The sequence below is a fragment of the Chionomys nivalis genome, chromosome 18, assembly GCF_950005125.1.
Source record: "Chionomys nivalis chromosome 18, mChiNiv1.1, whole genome shotgun sequence".
NCBI classification, from domain to species: domain Eukaryota; kingdom Metazoa; phylum Chordata; class Mammalia; order Rodentia; family Cricetidae; genus Chionomys; species Chionomys nivalis.
The window spans coordinates 37213931-37234357 of record NC_080103.1 but is presented as its reverse complement, the minus strand read 5'-3'; the positions used below and the strand labels follow the sequence as shown (position 1 = coordinate 37234357).

Genomic DNA, 20427 nt, shown 5'->3' with positions numbered 1-20427 from the left:
AATAACATTACCTTATTAATTTAGCAACACCTATGAAAAATCAGATTAGCATTTCTCTTCCAAGTATTCTTTGAAAGAGAAAGAAACATCTTAAAATAATTGATGTTACCAAATGAAATAGTAAACTTTAAGAATACAAACATACAATACCATACAGACCAATAATAGTCACACACACACACACTCACACACACACAAACGGCTTGCTCTATGGATAAAGAGATTGGTAATCAACCAACCAAGCAAGTGGACTAAAAGATGAATATGAAAGCATATGAAAAGGATGTAAAGGCATGAATACTACCTCGTACTAAAACTTTATTATTTATCAGCACTCACCACAGAGATATTTCTGAACCAGCAGGAACCACTTTTCTTCTTTTATATATTTTGGTTCTATCTTTAGAATCAAATAAATGAGGAATGGTACTATTGTGCTAAGTTTTGACTCAACTACCAGGAACAAAGGACTCTGCTCAGTTGGATATTGGGCATATGGCCCCTCACAGAACGGCTGCACATCACACTAGGAGAAAGCATGTGATGTAAGGATGTCTGTGCATCGCCAGTTAATGCATATGATCACATAAGCAGTGTTATCTACAACTGTTTCCTTTTTTTTTCTGATTTATTTAAAGCGTCAAGTCATTTATCCAGGGGATCCTTCTGAAACCTCCGTGTGCTTCAGTGCTGTTTACATTCTTGCTCTTTCTTGAAGTGTGACTGTTAGTAAGTGTGTACTCCCTGGATCATCACCTTTAATGCACTGTTTTACATTTATTTTCTACCACCTTACTAAAAATGGTTTGCTTGCCATCATTCTCCTTTCTTATTTTGACCCTATAATCTATAAACTTGCATCAGATTGACAACACCTTTCCTCACTGGATGTAGAATTTTCCCCTACATATATTGCATTATTACCTTTATTTTTTTAAGTTGGGATGAAATTTTAGCGCAAGAAGAGATAATCTAATAGGAGCATTTGGAACTTGTTATAGCCTGCTTTCCTTTTAGTCTCAATGCCTTATTGGTGTTCTCTCCTTCTACCTTCAGACTTAATGGTTTACCCACCATGACCAACCCATTTCGAGAACTTTCCAGTCTTCTTTGGTACTTTCCACATGCTGCTTTTGTTAGCACCTGTGCTGTTGGGTGCTGCCCATGCATTTACTTTGCTTGGGGCTCACCACAGCCTGAAGCCTCCCCTTCTGGTTACATGTAAGTTCCTCTTAGGCAGGGACTGTGTCTTATTCACTGGTTTATCCCTAGTATTTAGCAAAGTGTTGTACACGCAATTAGCACTCAGTCAGTATTCACTGAATGAATGTATTATAATAGCAAATCTATTTGTGGAGAATGTCTAAAGCACCCAGGTATGAGGTGCGGGGGGGAGGTTCTGAATCATGAGCCAAGAGTAGAACCTGCCAAGTTTGAGTGGCTCAAGAAGAACTGAAAAGTAAGCAGAGATCAGGTGGGAGCTGGGCTTCCTGCCACAGCGTCCAGGCTGGGAGATGAAATGGATGAACACATAGCAGAAAATATCCCACACTGAAGAAGGTGTCTGCTAAACTTAGTCCAACATCTTTGAAACTGTAACTTTTCCAGATCCTCTACATAGCAGCATATCACTGACAGTCCCCAGACACTGTCCTCAAAAATGACAATTATACCTAGTATAGCAAACAATTCTAGTCTATTTCAAGGTGAAACTTTGGATGGAGGAGTTGCAGTAAGATTATTTAGTAAGACAGAATTAATAACCATCCACGACTTTATATTTAATTAACTTTTTTTGAGAACAGTGTGCTTTCAGAATCTGTCTGCACCAAAGAAGGAGTAAACATCTTTATTGAATCTAGAAATTGAATACCAGTGTTGGTGTGCTTTTAAATATGATTAGTTTCCATTATTGCCCAGAAATACAAAAAGTACCTATTTTATCAGCATTGATTCTTTTTAGTGTATGAGAAAATATAGCCTAGTCTTCTATATACTAAGATTAGCTGTAAAAATTCAAACTCTTGGTTTTCATTTCTTACATCTAGCTAATAAATAACTACATTTTCTTTGTATTTTTGAATCAGAACAATTTATAAGTTTTGAAGAAAATAGATTTAACTAATTACAGCAACACTGTGAAACTTTCCACTTACTTGGCCAGTGTGTGAAGAGCTTAGAAACCATCACTTTGAAATAACAAACAAAGAGATAAAGAAACTGGGAAATGAACAACTCTTCGTAGACACGTTGAAAGTGAAATTACAATGTAAATCCATGCTCTATGTATGGAAAGTCAGACAAATGACTATAGCACATTATTGTTTACCACCCCAGAAGCTGACAGTTAACACTTCCTCAAATCCAGTGTAAATTCAGAAATCATAATTTTTGATGAATTAGTAAAGTTCATGGTAGGCAGTATTAGTAGATTAAAAACTCCACGGGAACACAATCTTTAAAGTCTCGCTAAAGTCTCCGTAAACTTTGATGAGCTTAACCTTTTCCCTGGTCTGTTTTTCATCATTATAATAAAATAGTTGGATCTGGGTAACTTTAGAAAGGCATTTCTTTAGCACACAGTTCTGTATTCAAAGACCCCTACTTGATGATGGCCCTCTGGTGCAGAGAGTACAGATAGACAATGTGTCTCATGATGAGCCTGTTTTGGACCATCCCTCTTCTTAACCTCCTAGCATCAAATCACAAGCTCCACCCAACAAACCCATCTAATGCTAAGTGGCTCCCAAAGCCATCACTTCCAAACACTGTGGCTGGAATAAGGTTCTACCTTCTTCACATTTTAAAAGGTAGATGAAATCTCAATACATGGACCCTCTGGGGACACAAACCACAGCAAGGTCCAAGAACTGTGTCAGGTAGAAACAGGAACTACTGGAAGAGATGCTCAGAACATGTTTATTCAGTGAAGAAATGCTTCCAAGGACATGAGTGTGTTCACCTCAGTTTTCCCTCCTTCTGTTGTCTTCTAACAACTCTGACCGGATAAGTGGTGGCTCTCATCATTAAACAGTCATTAAGCCTGAGATTTGGGATTTTAAAGGTCACCTAATCACTTTCAGAACTTCATATGTGCAGCCTGAAAAATATGACAACTAATCTCTTTCTAATATCACCAAGAAAAGCGTCTGTTCCATAGCTTCAAGAGTGTGACTCAAAAATTATTTCTATTGTTAAGAATGAAAAATATATGTTTTCCTAATAACTAGGAACCAAACGAGCTTTATTTTTGGATGGCAAAAAAAAATCAAATGGGAAAGACAGAAACAATGTGTCACAGCCTCTTAAAATTCTCCTTTTCGAAATTTTGAAAACGGCACTTTTATTATAGACATCTGAGGGAAACTAAGGCATTTAATAGGCTGCCATTGCATATTGAAGAAAACTTCATATTTGGTACACTGATAGAAACACTTTAAATAAGAGAAATAAAGAGGACTTTATGTTCCAAGCAGTGTTTTCACTAGGGAGAAAGTGACCTTTTGTACATTAGAAGTAATAACAGCATTTTTCTCTAATAGCCTAGAAATGTAAGAAATAAATGTTCTTCTATTTGTAAAGGACACCAAGCGTTCCTATTAATTATACCACAAGCCTAAAAAATGAAACTAGCTTCCCAGGCTCCTAAAACAGAACGGACCTGAGAGACAGAGATGTCTCACGTTTCTCAGTGAGCCCCACCGGCACGTTTTTTATAAAAACGAAGGGGCTTAGAGGACTGGCAATGCTAAATGGTTATCCGTGGGCGTCTCTGAGAACAAAAATTAAGTTTTCATTATCGACTCTTTTTCATAAACCTATTCAATTCTCTCTGCGTAGTTTCGTAAGAAGACGGCAAATATTCGACCCCAGTGTTATTCTCTACCACATTTTCCCATGCCTTACAGTGCTGTGACAAATGTGTATTCCAACATATACATACACAGCATATCCACAGACGTACAATGCGTGTGCCTCCTGTCAGTTCCCGATACACATATGTCTCAAATGAAGATGAGGAAAATATAACGCCCAACACATGTCACTCTGTCATAACATTTTTCATCTAAAATTTAAATTTTTGAGAATTTCATATATTTGTATTATATTTGCATCATTTCCACCCCTCCTTTTCCCTCTCCGTTTCCTCCTGAATTCTGATTCTTCCTTTTACATTCATGACCTCTTCTGTAATTATTACTGCTATATATACATATGCATGTGTACACACAAATACGTACATACACACATACTTCTGAGTCCATTTAATGTTGCTCATATTTACATGTTTTTAGGCTGACCACTCTGAACCTGATAACCTATCAGGTAACATGTCCCTAAAGAAAACTCACTCTCTTTCTCTCAGAAGCCATTGATTGCCTATAGCTCTTCATATAGGGGTGTGACCTTGACCTAGTGACCCTCACCCACTTCAGCACGTCAAGTGGTGTTATCATTATGCAGGTATGGTTTAGGTAGCTGTGCTGTTGAGATTTCATGGGTACAGCCTCTCTATCATGTCTAGAAGAGACTATCTAGCAACTGATCCTTTGGTTCTTGCAACCTTTTTACTCCCTCTTCCACAATTTTCTCTAAGTCTTGAGTGTAAGTGTTGGTTACAGGTGTTACCAATTGGTACTTGGTCAACATTCACCTACTCTCTATATTTTGACCATTTGCGTATCTCTGTCATAGTATCAATATGTTGCATAAAGAAGCTTCTGGTAAGCCTGAAATTAATATTCTGCTGTTGAAAATACCACACTCTTCAGACATAGGACTTGGAAGAATTGAGCAGGAACTGACATGGTAGCCTCTTCCCCAAGGACTGAAGATGCTATGCAAACTGCCAAGAGGGAAGAGCAGCCAAGAGTCCTACGCAGCTACAAAGCCGGTCAATCACATAATGACCTGCCTGAAAAGACCCCAAGGGAAAGAGAGTGGCCCTTTTATCATAGGATAACCAACAGCTGTCTAACTGGACTCAAGGCCAGATCTAGAAGAAAGAATATGCCTGATACTGTAAACTTAGCTTAATACCCATAGCAGGAGAGGTCCTAGCCCCCAAAGAACCTACTATTGCCATTTTTATAAACAAATAACATTTCCAACTGTATTCTAAATACTGATAGCAATTCCTTTGAATTGAATGCAACTGAGAAGAAATGTCTCTGACTTTCCATTGGCCTAGGAGCAGGATATAATTTCGTGAAGTTGTTTTCCTTGATGTCTCGCCCTGTTACTCCTTCAGTCTTAATCAGCTTGAACTCTACACTTGAAAAACCTCCTTAACAGACCTTACTTACTAGAGTGACCTTCATGTGCCATGAGCTCTCCCGACATCTAACTTGCTGCCCCACAAGATGTTTTTTCCCTTTGTCATGACTTCCTAAAAAATGATTATTTTGTCAAGATGTTTCATAAAACCAAACTGTATATTATATTGTTGAGATGCCGAATGAGCATGTTTTTGAAGAAAAGTTTACAGTTTGAGTTATTCGTCTCTGGGCGTGGGATATACATGTTCACAAAATTCTTTTTGCTTTTTTAGGTCCTTAAATTATCTGTTAGTGGAAATTACAGGACCCCAACTAATGAATTATGTAACTTATTAATTACATAATCTTTCTAATTTATATAGAGAACATAGAGTTCTATCCATGCCTGCATGAATGTTCAAGTAGTCAAGTGAAGTGGCCTCAAAAAGTGGATCTAAAGGGGCATACTCCCTCTTTAAGAATTTTTTTAAATGTTGGAAGCAACTGCCCAAGTGCTTATACCACAGGAGTTCATATACCTTTAAGACTACAATTGCTTAACTGCATTTAATAACAAGCATTGTTTTAATGTGAACTGTTTTTATATGTTTTGTCAGTTATTTTTCTGAATTATGGAAATTAATTATGAGAAATAATAGGTTCTTATCACCTCTTTAATTTAATAAAGAATATAAAAGCCTATAAAATAAATAGCACAGATATCAGTAACTGGATAAGTACAGGAAAACCACGACGCCATGTCTTATGTAACTAAGCTTATTGACTAATGAAGTCATCAATAAATAGCAATACATCACATACTGAGGGAAGAAAAAATAAAATAGATGCATTGCTCCTGGTAAATATAGCCCCAACTTTCGCCGGGCGGTGGTGGCACACGCCTTTAATCCCAGCACTCGGGAGGCAGAGGCAGGCGGATCTCTGTGAGTTCGAGACCAGCCTGGTCTACAAGAGCTAGTTCCAGGACAGGCTCCAAAACCACAGAGAAACCCTGTCTCGAAAAACCAAAAAAAAAAAAAAAAAAAAAAAAAAAAAAAATAGCCCCAACTTTGTTCCAAAGCTACTGTTAGCACAATCCCTGACCAATAGCAAAGAACTATGCCACAGGGTAGGTGCCTACCATTGTCTACCCCTCCTCCCATCCCTGCTGCTGTGATATCATGTGATATCTAGATTAAGTCAATCTAGAGTTTGGAAAATAATACAAAATGAGAATATAATCTCAAATCTCTAATCATATCAGGAATCAGAAAAGCTCAATTTGATGCAGAAAGCGTCACTACAAAGCTAGCAATTACAGAGAGGAATTGTCAATCTGTCAATCTGTCAAATAAAAGTACTTTAATGACTCAACAAGAACATGCTTGGAACAAAGAGGAACAACAGGAGGCCTCAGGAGCAAAGCAAAGGATATACAGAAAACCCCAAAACACATCATAGAACTAAACTACAGAATAATTGCAATTTTTAAAGACTCAATTGATAAGCTCAACAACAGAAAGAAAGAAAAACAAAACAGAGGAAAGAGGCAGAAAATCAACCTCAAATCTGAAGACAGGACAGAAAAAAATTACTAAAGTGAACAAACAGACTGCAAACAAACTGGCACAGGGAGAGCCCGAGAAACCAACGGGAGAAGACGAACACCAACAAAGTCCAACAATTATGTTGTCAGCGCTCCAGAGCAAAGGAGAAAGTGAGGCTGAATTTCGTATTCAAAAAACAGTGCCTAAAAAATGTGCAAATCTGGCAGACAGAAACCCACAAAAGACAAAACCAACCACAAATAAGAAAAATTCAGAAGTACAAGTCGAAACAGAACACAATCACATTTCAGAAAAACAAGAGAAAAGGAGACTCTTGAGAAAGATGATTATTAGGATGATGGGATTTCTCCTTTGTAACATATAGAGTAGGAAGTGGCACATCCACATCGCTGAAGAAACAGGGCTGGGGTAGAGTCTTTGTCTAGCACACATAAGACACTATACTTAATTCACAGTGTAGAAGGGGGAGGGAGAGAATGAACAATAATCATAGAAAACGAAACAAATGGAGAGATTCGAAAAAGAGAAAATTATGAATTTCTTGCTAGCATGCTGCTCTCAAGGAATACTGAAGGGGAAGGTGTTCTGGACCATCTCTGTAATACAGGAACTGAGAGGCACAGAGAGCAAAATCTATATATTTACACCTCATCAAAATCAAACAACAACAACAAAAAAGAATGGCCAAAGAGAGTTCAGAGAGAAAAGTATAAAGCAGGGCTTCAGTCCACGAGGAAGAGGAAGCCAGAGGGAAGAACTGAAAAGGTTAAGAATGAAAAGCCCTAGGAAGAGGCAGAGGATAGACACCAAGGACCGCCTGTGCCTGTGAGGACAAGCCTGTATTTTAGAGATGTGTCTATGCAGGCTTTGACTACTGTTTTTCTAAATACATATGGATCCCAGTATCACAGAAGGGGGTGCATGGCTGCCTATCCATGCTTGTCTTAATTTTTATCATCACAATAATAAAACAATAATAAATTGTCCTTCTGTGATAGCCTATATCATAAGATCTCAGGGAGTCAGCTCTCTTCCTGGGAAAGCTTTGTTCAATGAATAAAATAGTTTTGACATCATCCTGAAAATAAAGCCATCAGTTTTGGAGGACAGGTAGAGTTTAAAATGAAGACAAACCCACATGTTACAGAAGTCAGATAGAAGTATGATTTCATGAAACCAGTAAAATCCGACTTAATTAAACCTATTACTAAACTACTTTTAGATTAATATGAAATGGTTTTTTGTTTTTGTTGTGTACTTTCAAATACATTGTGATCAAAACAACACAATGCAAAAGAACATTCATTAAATAAGTGTACTGTAATTGCACAATTCTTTTTCATGGTTGGATTTTAAAGTGGTTTTCCCCTCCCCCACACTATAAACATGATACAGTTTATGCCCAGAATATCTCTGGGCATAAAACTTTACTTGGATTTTGGATATAGTTTCTGTAGACTTTTTTTTTCCAGAAGTCAAATTACTATCAAATTATACGACTATTTTTAATCTCTTAAATAATTAGTATCAAGCAGCTTTCAAGTGTGTCCTTATTCAGCTCCTGCCAGTCACACCTGTGGGCTGTTCTGCTATATGCCTGCCAAGAGTCAACATCTCCCCTTGACTCTTGTTGGCAGGACCTTGATTTAAGTTGTACTTAGTTTAAATGACCCTTAAATATCAGGGTTGCATCTCTGGATTCTTCTTTTTATTGAAGATACATTTTAGAAGCTCTTAGAACATTCAATGGAAAACTTTGTTCATGTCAGTCCATGTAAGACTCCCATGGACAATGCAAAGCAGAACACACACAAGTTTGAAATGTGAACAGTACGCTGTTGGTGCAGCTTCTCTCTTTTAAAAAAAAAAATTAAAGTGGAAAATCACTTGAGAAAACACTTAAAATATTATAGTAGTCCTTAATTTGGACTATGTAATGAGAAGAATCATGTTGGAACCAAAATAGTTTTCAATTATATGACAAAAATATATAAACATATTAAGCATGTACTTACAAGTCAAACACCAAGTAATGAAAGCCCTCTTCCGATATACTGTCATGAAGTCTCACTGAAGAAAAGAAAAGAGAAGAAAGTTTGTATTGTTGTTATTGCAATCGCAATACAGAAAGTCATACTTATGATGAGAGCATCCCCTTATTTCAAACTAGTGATATGTCAATATCATTTACAGCAAGGTCTGGGTGAAGAAAGATCCAAGATCTGGGCTTTGGTTCTGATCATTATTAACTATCTGAGCTTAAGAAATGTACTTACGTTGTAATGACATTCATATATGTACTAAATTGCTGGAATTTAAATGAGAAAATAAAAGAAAGATAATCCATATATTGCTGGGTAAATGCTGTAGAAATGTCATTGGCGATTATAATATACATCCAAAGTTTCTAGGTTTAGAAACGTTTTATGCTTCCCTGTCTTTCCTCTTGATGCTGCCCTTATCCAAGTCTTCATCAACATGTCTTGATCACCACCACACCAGGAACAGTAAGATGGACATTGGAAGTCTTGAAAGAGGTATCCCTGCCCTGACCTTCTCTTTGTCCTTGAGTTCCTCCATGACCAGTGTGCCTTCTTTATTTAAGTCACCAAAAGTAGCTAAATACATCTCTTAGAATTTTCTGGTAAAAAAAAAAATAAACCAGTTTCTCTACTCCATGAAGACTTCCCAGTGGGGTAGGCTCATAGGTGACACTAGCTAAACCTATATACGAATCCAAGGAACTCAAAACACTATTTGCTCAAACCACACATGTAAACTTACTGCTTTATCTATCTACTATTTAGTTTGTCAAAGTCCTCCTTTTCTCCTCTCTTCTCTCATTGGTGGTAATTCTTTCTGTTTGATTTTTATTGGGGACCAAGAAGGATAGAAAAACAACCAATGTGAAGGACACAACGAATTTCACAAAAGTCATGAGAGAACATAAAGTTTTCTACCCAATCAATCCCAAGAAAGAAACATAGCCATATCTAGGAAGAGGAAATTTTAATTGAGAATATCACCATAAGCATGGCCTGTAGTTTAATCTGTAGGATATGATTTGACTAATGTTTGATATGGGAGGGCTTGGCTCACTGTGGGTGGTGCCATCCCAAAGCAGGTGGTCCTGGATGCCGTAAGAAAGCAGGCTGAGGAAGCCAGTAGCAAAAACCAATAAGCTGCATTTCTCCATGGCTTCTGCTTCAGTGCCTGCCCTAGGGTTACTGCCTTGAGATTCTGTCCTTACTTTCCTCAGTGATGGAGTGTAACTTGAGAGTATAAACTGTTATAAACTCGTTATTCTCCAAGTTACTTTTGGTTGTGGTATTTTTTTTTTTTTTTTTTTTTTTTTATTCTTTTTTAATTAAAATTTCCACCTGCTCCCCGTTTCCCATTTCCCTCCCCTCCTCCCAAATATTGCCCCCTCCCCCCACTCCCCTCCCCCTATCCCCACTCCTCTTCTCCTCCCCCCACACCATTCCCCCTCCCTCTCGATACTGAAGAGCAGTCCAAATTCTCTGCCCTGCGGGAAGACGAAGGTCTTCTATCTACGTCCAGGAAGGTGAGCTTCTAAACAGGCTAAGCTCCCACAAAGCCAGTTCATGTATTAGGATTGAAACCTAGTGCCATTGTCCTTGGCTTCTCATCAGTCTTCATTGACCGCCATGCTCAGAGAGTCCGGAATCAACCCATGCTTATTCAGTCCCAGACCAGCTGGCCTTGGTGGGCTCCTAATAAATCAGTTCCACTGTCACAGTGGGTGGGTGCATCCCTCGTGGTCCTGATTTTTTGCTCTTGTTCTCCCTCCTTCTGCTCCTCATTTGGACCTTAAGAGCTCAGACCGTTGCTCCAAATTGAGAATCTGTCTCTACCTCGATCCATCGCCAGATGAAGGTTCTAAGGTGATATGCAAGAAATTCATCAGTATAGGATAGGGTCATTTCAGGTTCCCTCTCCTTAGTTGCCCAAGGTACCAGCTGGGGACATATTCCTGGACACCTGCGAACCCCTCTAGAGTCAAGTCTCTTGCCAGCCCTAAGATGGCTCCCTTAGATAGGATATATACTTCGCTGCTCCCGTATCCATCCTTCCTATATCCCAACCATCCCAATCCCCCGAGCTCCTCCCATCCTCCCCTTCTCATATTTCTCATCCCATTTCCCCTTTGCCCCGTGCCACCTCACCCGCAAGTTCCCAGTTTTTGCCCTGCAATCTTGTCTACATCCCCCTCTCCATGCGGATGACTATATGATTTTCTTTGGGTTCACTTTCTTATTTAACTTCTATAGGATCACACATTATATGCTTAATGTCTTTTATTTATGGCTAGAAACCGATTATGAGTGAGTACATCCCATGTTCCTCTTTTTGGGTCTGGGATACCTCACTCAGGATAGTGTTTTCTATTTCCATCCATTTGCACGCAAAATTCGAGAAGTCATTGTTTTTTACTGCTGAGTAGTACTCTAATATGTATATATTCCACACTTTCTTTATCCATTCCTCCATTGAAGGGCATCTAGGTTGTTTCCAGGTTTTGGCTATTACAAACAATGCTGCTATGAACATAGTTGAACAGATACTTTTGTCATTTGATGTGGCATCTCTTGGGTATATTCCCAATAGTGGTATTACTGGATCTTGGGGTAGGTTGATCCCAAATTTCCTGAGAAATCGCCACACTGATTTCCAAAGTGGTTGCACAAGTTTGCATTCCCACCAGCAATGAATGAGTGTGCCTCGTTCTCCACAACCTCTCCAGCAAAGGCTATCATTGGTGTTCTTGATTTTAGCCATTCTGACAGGTGTAAGATGGTATCTCAAAGTTGTTTTAATTTGCATTTCCCTTATCGCTAAGGAGGTTGAGCATGACCTTAGGTGTCTTTTGGCCATTTGAATTTCTTCTGTTGAGAATTCTCTGTTCAGATCAGTGCCCCATTTTTTTATTGGGTTCATTAGCATTTTAAAGTTTAGTTTCTTGAGTTCTTTATATATTTTGGTGATCAGACCTTTGTCTGTTGCAGGGTTGGTGAAGATCTTCTCCCAGTCAGTGGGTTGCCTTTTTGTCTTAGTGACAGTGTCCTTTGCTTTACAGAAGCTACTCAGTTTCAGGAGGTCCCATTTATTCAATGTTGCCCTTAATGTCTGTGCTGCTGGGGATAAACGTAGGAAGTGATCTCCTGTACCCATATGTTGTAGAGTACTTCCAACTTTTTCTTCTATCAGGTTCAGTGTGTTCAGACTAATATTGAGGTCTTTAATCCATTTGGACTTGAGTTTTGTGCATGGTGATAGATATGGATCTATTTTCATTCTTCTACACGTTGACAACCAGTTCTGCCAGCACCATTTGTTGAAGATGCTCTCTTTTTTCCATTGAATACTTTTAGCTCCTTTATCAAAAATTAGGTGTTCATAAGTTTGTGGGTTGAAATCAGGGTCTTCTACTCGGTTCCATTGATCAACTTCTCTGTTTTTATACCAATACCAAGCTGTTTTCAATACTGAGGCTCTGTAATAGAGTTTGAGGTCAGGGATGGTAATGCCTCCAGACGATCCTTTATTATATAAGATTGTTTTGGCTATCCTGGGTTTTTTGTTTCTCCATATAAAGTTGATTATTGTCCTCTCAAGATCTGTGAAGAATTTTGATGGGATTTTAATGGGGATTGCATTGAATCTATAAATTGCCCTTGGTAGAATTGCCATTTTTACTATGTTGATCCTCCCTATCCAAGAGCAAGGGAGATCCTTCCATTTTCTGGTATCCTCCTCAATTTCTTTCTTCATTGACTTAAAGTTCTTGTCAAATAGATCCTTTACTTCCTTGGTTAGGGTTACCCCAAGATATTTTATGCTATTTGTGGCTATCGTGAAGGGTGATGCTTCTCTGATTTCCATCTCTGCTTCCTTATCCTTTGTGTATAGGAGGGCAACTGATTTTTTGGAATTGATCTTGTATCCTGCAACGCTACTAAAGGTGTTTATCAGCTGAAGGAGTTCTTTGCTGGAGTTTTTGGGGTCGCTTATGTACACTATCATATCGTCTGCAAATAATGAAAGTTTAACTTCTTCCTTTCCGATTTGAATCCCTTTGATCCCCTTATGTTGTCTTATTGCTATTGCTAGAATTTCAAGCACTATATTAAAGAGGTATGGAGAGAGTGGACAACCTTGTCGTGTTCCTGATTTTAGTGGAATAGCTTTGAGTTTCTCTCCATTTAATTTGATGTTAGCTGACGGCTTGCTATAAATTGCTTTTATTATATTTAGGAACGACCCTTGTATTCCTAATCTCTCTAAGACCTTTATCATAAAGGGATGTTGAATTTTGTCAAATGCTTTTTCCGCATCTAATGAAATGATCATATGGTTTTTTTCTTTCAGATTATTTATATGATGGATTACATTGATAGATTTTCGTATGTTGAACCAGCCCTGCATCTCTGGGATGAAGCCTACTTGATCATAATGGATAATTTTTCTAATGTGTTCTTGGATTCGGTTTGCCAGTATTTTATTGAGTATTTTTGCGTCGATGTTCATGAGTGAGATTGGCCTGTAGTTCTCTTTCTTGGTTGTGTCTTTGTGTGGTTTTGGTATCAGAGTAACTTCAGCTTCATAAAAGGAATTTGGCAATGACTTCTCTGTTTCAATATTGTGAAATACATTAAGGAGTATAGGTATTAGGTCTTCTTGGAAGTTCTGGTAGAATTCTGCATTAAAGCCGTCTGGACCTGGGCTTTTTTTGGTGGGAAGGTTTTTTATAACAACTTCTAATTCTTCGCGACTAACAGGTCTATTTAGATTGTTCACCTGGTCCTGGTTTAACTTTGGTATATGGTACTTATCTAAAAAAGTGTCCATTTCTTTTACATTTTCCAATTTTGTGGCATACAGGTTTTTGTAGTAAGATCTAATGATTCTCTGAATTTCGTCTGTGTCTGTGGTTATGTCTCCCTTTTCGTTTCTGATTTTGTTAATTTGCGTATTCTCTCTCCGCCGTTTGATTAGTTTGGATAGGGGTTTATCAATCTTATTGATTTTCTCCAAGAACCAGCTTTTTGTTTCATTGATTCTTTGGATTGTTTTCTGTGTTTCTATTTTGTTGATTTCAGCCCTCAATTTGATTATTTCCAGTCTTCTACTTCTCCTAGGTGAGTCTGCTTCTTTTCTTTCTAAAGCTTTAAGGTGGGCTATTAGGTCTCCAATGTGTGCTTTCTCCGTTTTCTTTATGTGGGCACTTAATGCTATGAACTTTCCTCTTAGCACTGCTTTCATAGTGTCCCATAGGTTTGAGTATGTTGAGTCTTCGTTTTCATTGAATTCAAGAAAGACTTTAATTTCTTTCTTTATTTCTTCCTTGATCCAGGTGTGGTTCAGTAGTTGACTGTCCAATTTCCATGAGTTCATAGGCTTTCTGGGGATAGCATTGTTGTTGAATTCTAACTTTAATCCATGGTGATCTGATAAGACACAGGTGGTTACCGATATTTTTTTGTAACTGTGTAAGTTTGCTTTGTTGCCGAGTATGTGGTCTATTTTCGAGAAGGTTCCATGAGCTGCAGAGAAGAAGGTATATTCTTTCTTATTTGAGTGGAATGTTCTATAGATGTCTGTTAAGTCCATTTGATTCATTACCTCCCTTAATCCTCTTATTTCTCTGTTAGGTTTCTGTCTGATTGACCTGTCCATTGGTGAGAGAGGAGTGTTGAAATCTCCTACTATTAGTGTGTGTGGTTTGATGACTGCCTTGAGTTTTAGTAACGTTTCTTTTACATAAGTGGGTGCTTTTATATTAGGGGCATAGATATTCAGGATTGAGACTTCATCCTGGTGAATTGTTCCTGTTATGAGTAAAAAATGTCCATCTCCATCTCTTTTGATTGATTTTAGTTTGAAGTCAACTTTCTTAGAAATTAGTATGGCCACACCTGCTTGTTTCTTAGGTCCATTTGCTTGATAAACCTTTTCCCAGCCCTTTACTTTGAGTAGATGTCTGTCTTTGTGGTTGAGGTGTGTTTCTTGTAAGCAACAGAATGTTGGATCCTGTTTTCGTATCCAATCTCTTAGCCTGTGCCTCTTTATAGGTGAGTTGAGTCCATTGATATTAAGTGATATTAATGACCAGTGGTTGTTAACTCCGGTCATTTTTCCTTTCTTTCTTTCTTTCCTTCTTTTTGTAGTAGAGTTTGTGTGTTTCCCTTCTTTAAGTTGTGCTGGTGAAGGGTCATTAGATGTCTGAGTTATTGTGGGCATTGTTGGACTCCTTGGTTTGTGATTTTCCTTCAATTACTTTCTGAAGGGCTGGATTTGTGGCTACGTATTGTTTAAATTTGTTTTTATCCTGGAAAATTTTGTTTTCTCCATTTATAGTGAATGAAAGCTTGGCTGGGTATAGTAGTCTGGGCTTGCATCCATGGTCTCGTAGTTTCTGCAGTATATCTATCCAGGACCTTCTGGCTTTCATGGTTTCCATAGAGAAATCAGGTGTAAGTCTGATAGGTTTACCTTTATAGGTAACTTGACCTTTTTCCTTTGCAGCTCTTAATATTCTTTCTTTATTCTGTATGTTTTGTGTTTTGATTATTATATGACGAGGAGATGTTTTTTTTTGATCCAGTCGATTTGGTGTTCTGTATGCTTCTTGGACCTTCAAAGGAATATCTTTCTTAAGGTTGGGAAAGTTTTCTTCTATAATTTTATTAAATATATTTTCTGGACCATTGAGCTGTACTTCTTCTCCTTCTTCTATCCCTATTATTCTTAGGTTTGGTCTTTTTATTGTGTCCCAGATTTCCTGAATGTTTTGTGATGAGAATTTGTTGGTTATGCTGTTTTCTTTGATGAGAGTGTTTATTTTCTCTATGGTATCTTCAGTGTCTGAGATTCTTTCTTCTATCTCTTGTAATCTGTTGGTGGTACTTGTCTCTGTAGTTCCTGTTCGTTTATTCAAATTTTCCATCTCCATCCTTCCCTCGGTTTGTGTTTTCTTTATTACTTCCACTTCATTCTTCAAGTCTTGAACCGTTTCCCTTACCTGTTTGATTACTTTTTCTTGTTTCTCTTGATTTTCTTGGGTATCTTTGAGAGATTTATTCATTTCCTCTACCTTTTTGTTTGTAATCTCTAATTGGTTGTGGCAGTTTTTCACCTCCTGTTTAAGGTCCTCTATTATTTTCATAAAATTCACTTTTGAGTCGAATTCTTCTAATTCTTCTGGATTAGGGTGTACACTTCTCATTTCGGGATTCCTGGATCCTGGTGATGTCACGTTGCCTTTCAAGTTGTTGGGGGAATTCTTGCATTGGCGCCTGCCCATCTTTTCCTTCAAATGGAGCCAGGAGAGGCCTGATGTCTTGGACCAGTCTTTGCTGTGACTAACTCTCTAGGTGTATCTCCTCAGTGTAGGGGCAGGAACCGTTCCCTTCCAGATGAACTCCTCAACACCAAAACATGGATGCGTGGTATTCCAATGACCCGCGTAAAGAAGGCCGAATGCAAGGGGTCGGGCGGGGTCGAGTAGAACACAGGCGACACTGCAGTACAAGCTGGAGGTGCCTGCACTCCCTTTCGGGGGTTGCTGAGGCCTGCCCGCTAGGCAGGCACTCACTGCTCTGGTTGGGTAGCCTTAGTGTAGGGGCGTTTGTGCTCTCTACCGGGACCGTCCGCCCCAGGATAGTACACACTCACCCGTCCCGATGAAACTTCTCGGCACCTACACAGGAACTCCTGGATGCCACAATGAGCCCGGGACCAAGGGAAATAGGGGGCAGGGAGAGCAGGTCCAGGAGATCACAAGCAGAGACTGCAACCCCAGCAGCAGGGGCCCGCTTCCCCTGGTGGGGACCTTGAGGCCTGCCCTCTAGTCAGGCACTCACTGGTCTGGGCTGGTAGCCTTAGTGAAAGGGCAGGAAACTGTTCCACAGCTAAGGACCTTGCAGACAAGGCAGGCTTGGGGGTGGGGGTGGGGGCGGGTGTGTAGGAGAGAAAGCCCTGCAGCAGGAGCTGGGGGAGGGGCGTTTGTGCTCTCTACCGGGACCGTCCGCCCCAGGATAGCACACACTCACCCGTCCTGATGAAACTACTCGGCACCTACACAGGAACTCCTGGATGCCCCAATGAGCCAGGGACAAAGGGAAGTAGGGCGCAGGCAGAGCAGGTCCAGGAGATCACAGCAGAGACTGCAGCCCCAGCAGCGGGGGCCCGCTTTCCCTGGCGGGGACCTTGAGGCCTGCCCTCTAGTCAGGCCCTCACTGCTCTGGGTTGGTAGCCTTAGTGAAAGGGCAGGAAACTGTTCCACAGCTAAGGACCTTGCAGACAAGGCAGGCTTGGGGGTGGGGGTGGGGGGCGGGTGTGTAGGAAAGAAAGCCTTGCAGCAGGAGCTGGGGGGGGGGGCGTTTGTGCTCTCTACCGGGACAGTGCGCCCCAGGATAGCACACACTCACCCATCCAGATGGGACTTCTCAGCACCTATGCAGGGATTCCTGGTGGCCCCAATGAGCCCGGGACCAAGGGAAATAGGGGGCAGGGAGAGCAGGTCCAGGAGATCACAAGCAGAGACTGCAACCCCAGCAGCAGGGGCCCGCTTCCCCTGGTGGGGACCTTGAGGCCTGCCCTCTAGTCAGGCACTCACTGGTCTGGGCTGGTAGCCTTAGTGAAAGGGCAGGAAACTGTTCCACAGCTAAGGACCTTGCAGACAAGGCAGGCTTGGGGGTGGGGGTGGGGGCGGGTGTGTAGGAGAGAAAGCCCTGCAGCAGGAGCTGGGGGAGGGGCGTTTGTGCTCTCTACCGGGACCGTCCGCCCCAGGATAGCACACACTCACCCGTCCTGATGAAACTTCTCGGCACCTACACAGGAACTCCTGGATGCCCCAATGAGCCAGGGACAAAGGGAAGTAGGGCGCAGGCAGAGCAGGTCCAGGAGATCACAGCAGAGACTGCAGCCCCAGCAGCGGGGGCCCGCTTTCCCTGGCGGGGACCTTGAGGCCTGCCCTCTAGTCAGGCCCTCACTGCTCTGGGTTGGTAGCCTTAGTGAAAGGGCAGGAAACTGTTCCACAGCTAAGGACCTTGCAGACAAGGCAGGCTTGGGGGTGGGGGTGGGGGGCGGGTGTGTAGGAAAGAAAGCCTTGCAGCAGGAGCTGGGGGGCGGGGGGGGGCGTTTGTGCTCTCTACCGGGACAGTGCGCCCCAGGATAGCACACACTCACCCATCCAGATGGGACTTCTCAGCACCTATGCAGGGATTCCTGGTGGCCCCAATGAGCCCGGGACCAAGGGAAATAGGGGGCAGGGAGAGCAGGTCCAGGAGATCACAAGCAGAGACTGCAACCCCCTGGTTGTGGTATTTTATCACAACAATAGAAACCCTAACTAAGACACTTTGCGCAGGCCTCATTGACAATGGTGGTCACATGGAAAAAGTGCACCAGGAAGAGTACTTAAGTAGACTCAAACTACAAGCATCTAGATCCTGAATCTACACTAGGGATGTAACTCTTAATCCACACACTTACTACAATGGCCACTCCTCATAACACTGCTCCATCCACTTTAGGCTTCAATGTGCAACCACTGTTTTTTTAAATCCCTCTCCAGTAGCCCCTAGAGGTAGAGGAAGAAGAACTTTTCTTCCAACACTAAATTACAAATGATTATCTATAAAAATGTGGATTTCCCATAGTCATTAGCATGAATGTAACCTAAAATGGAGACAACAAATTGAGCTCACTAATTCAGTCCCAGACCTCAACACATGTTACTCTTTGGTGCATGGAAGGGCAACAGACACTGTGGTGTCCTTCCCATTTTAGCAGCTTGTCATTACTCTTGAATTATTCTTGTTTAAATCAAAGACCTTTTCCATCTTCAGAATATAGAACCTCTTTCTTGTTGGTATCATGGAGTAGAAAACATACTCCTAAATCCCTGCATCTCACCACGAAAGTCAGCACACAGTTCCCTGTCTTTCACAGTCATATCAGGATTTGGGAGGAAAACTGTCACCCAATCTCAATGTTCCTATAATTCTAAAATTACAGATATGAAAGTGATTGTCCTATAATTTTAATTGTGTCAAGAGTGCTCTTCAGTTTTCCAAAGATACCATTGCTTAAATGTCCCCTGCTGATGGAAAGGAAGAGATTGATTTGAACTGCCTGTCCTGTCCATGATTATTTGGCACAATGAAAGAAGACAGACCATGGCCACTAATTGTAATTAGTATTCATAGAATATTAATTCTTCAAAGAGAGTGCCTGAGATACCTGCACAGCTGGTGTTTAAACAAACTGAATCAATGATATGGTTACTTTAAAAAAGTCTTTATTACTTTAGAAACTACAATAGCATTTCCTTGACTCAAAGCTTGCACGTCGGCAGACCACCACTATTTTCTCCCGCTGTTTCGGAGAAAAGCTTCAAGGGGAGGTGAGCTCTTCGATATTTGGATGATTGAAAAACTATTCGGAGAATATTATTTCAGGTGCAATTTGAGAAACACTACTAGTTTCTGATCACAGCAGAAGAAATGTTCTCATAGAATGATTCACTGCTATCTCAAAGGTAATCTAATCATTGCAAATGATCCTTATTCAGAGGTCAGCGGGTCACACAAGTAGATCAAAGCCTTATTATCAAATCTATGATCACAAAGAATTTAGCCGACAAACGTGATGGTGTATCAAGACAAACCATTTGCCCAAATTTAGTGCTTAGCATCACACACATCCAAAGTACCCAGTAATTTGATGCTTGGCGATTAATGTTGATAAATGACCTTACTCTTATGGTAGACAAATCAGCATTGTCTTTTCCTCGGATTAACTTGTGCATGTAGCTCTCCTTCTTTCATTTTTTATGCCCTTTCTGTTCCTTGTCCATTCTGTTTTGAGAATTAAAAAAAATAGAAAGACAGAAGCACATGGAATCATTGGCATTTTCCCTTCTAAGCAGAGCTGTGTGAATTTTCTCATGAGTGTATTTATATGGCTACAAATACGAGAATGGGTCAGTTTTCTTCACTAATTGTGAACTCTTTGGCTTCATGTTAGAGTTGATCTGTCTCCACAGTCTGCAGAATTATTTTATAGTTACACATAAACTGGTTCTCATCCTTTTGTTGGCATCTGAGAGCATTCCTCATCTTCCATACTTAAAAAAAAAATAAAATTTAACAGATTCTCAAGGGTTGAAAATGTGTTTACCCATATAAAATGTTACATTAATTATTCCCTATAAATAACAGTTAATTCCTTTACAAACTAAAGGAATTGCATGGCATTCTGTTCACACAGCTGTTAGCCTGTGCCTGATTGCATGCAGGCTCTCAAAGCAGGATGGCGGCTGTGTGCCGGACCAGATTGTATCCCATTCTTGCCTCAACTGCTCTATAACTGCCATACGCCGCACATATGGGCACACACAATTACATTAATTGAACGTTTTTAAGAGGGAAATTTTAAAGATCATGAGAAAAGCATTTGAGAAAACAGATTAAAATACGTCACTGCTTTTTGACATTTTCTCAAAAGTAACATCAAGTGTAAGAATAAATAGATGAATTCTCATAAAGCAAAACAGTATTATGATTGCCGGGAAT

At 40.2% G+C, this 20427-nt stretch overlaps 1 protein-coding gene across 12 annotated transcripts in view; it reads right to left on the bottom strand.

Moving 5' to 3' along the window:
* Camk2d (calcium/calmodulin dependent protein kinase II delta) overlaps window positions 1–20427 on the bottom strand; it is a 258045-nt gene that overhangs the window by 109897 nt on the left and 127721 nt on the right. For all 12 annotated transcript variants that reach the window (XM_057793575.1, XM_057793580.1, XM_057793579.1 and 9 more), the window contains exon 4: window positions 8842–8896. In XM_057793575.1, the coding sequence (XP_057649558.1) occupies window positions 8842–8896 (55 nt within the window). The remainder of the gene's footprint in view (window positions 1–8841; window positions 8897–20427) is intronic.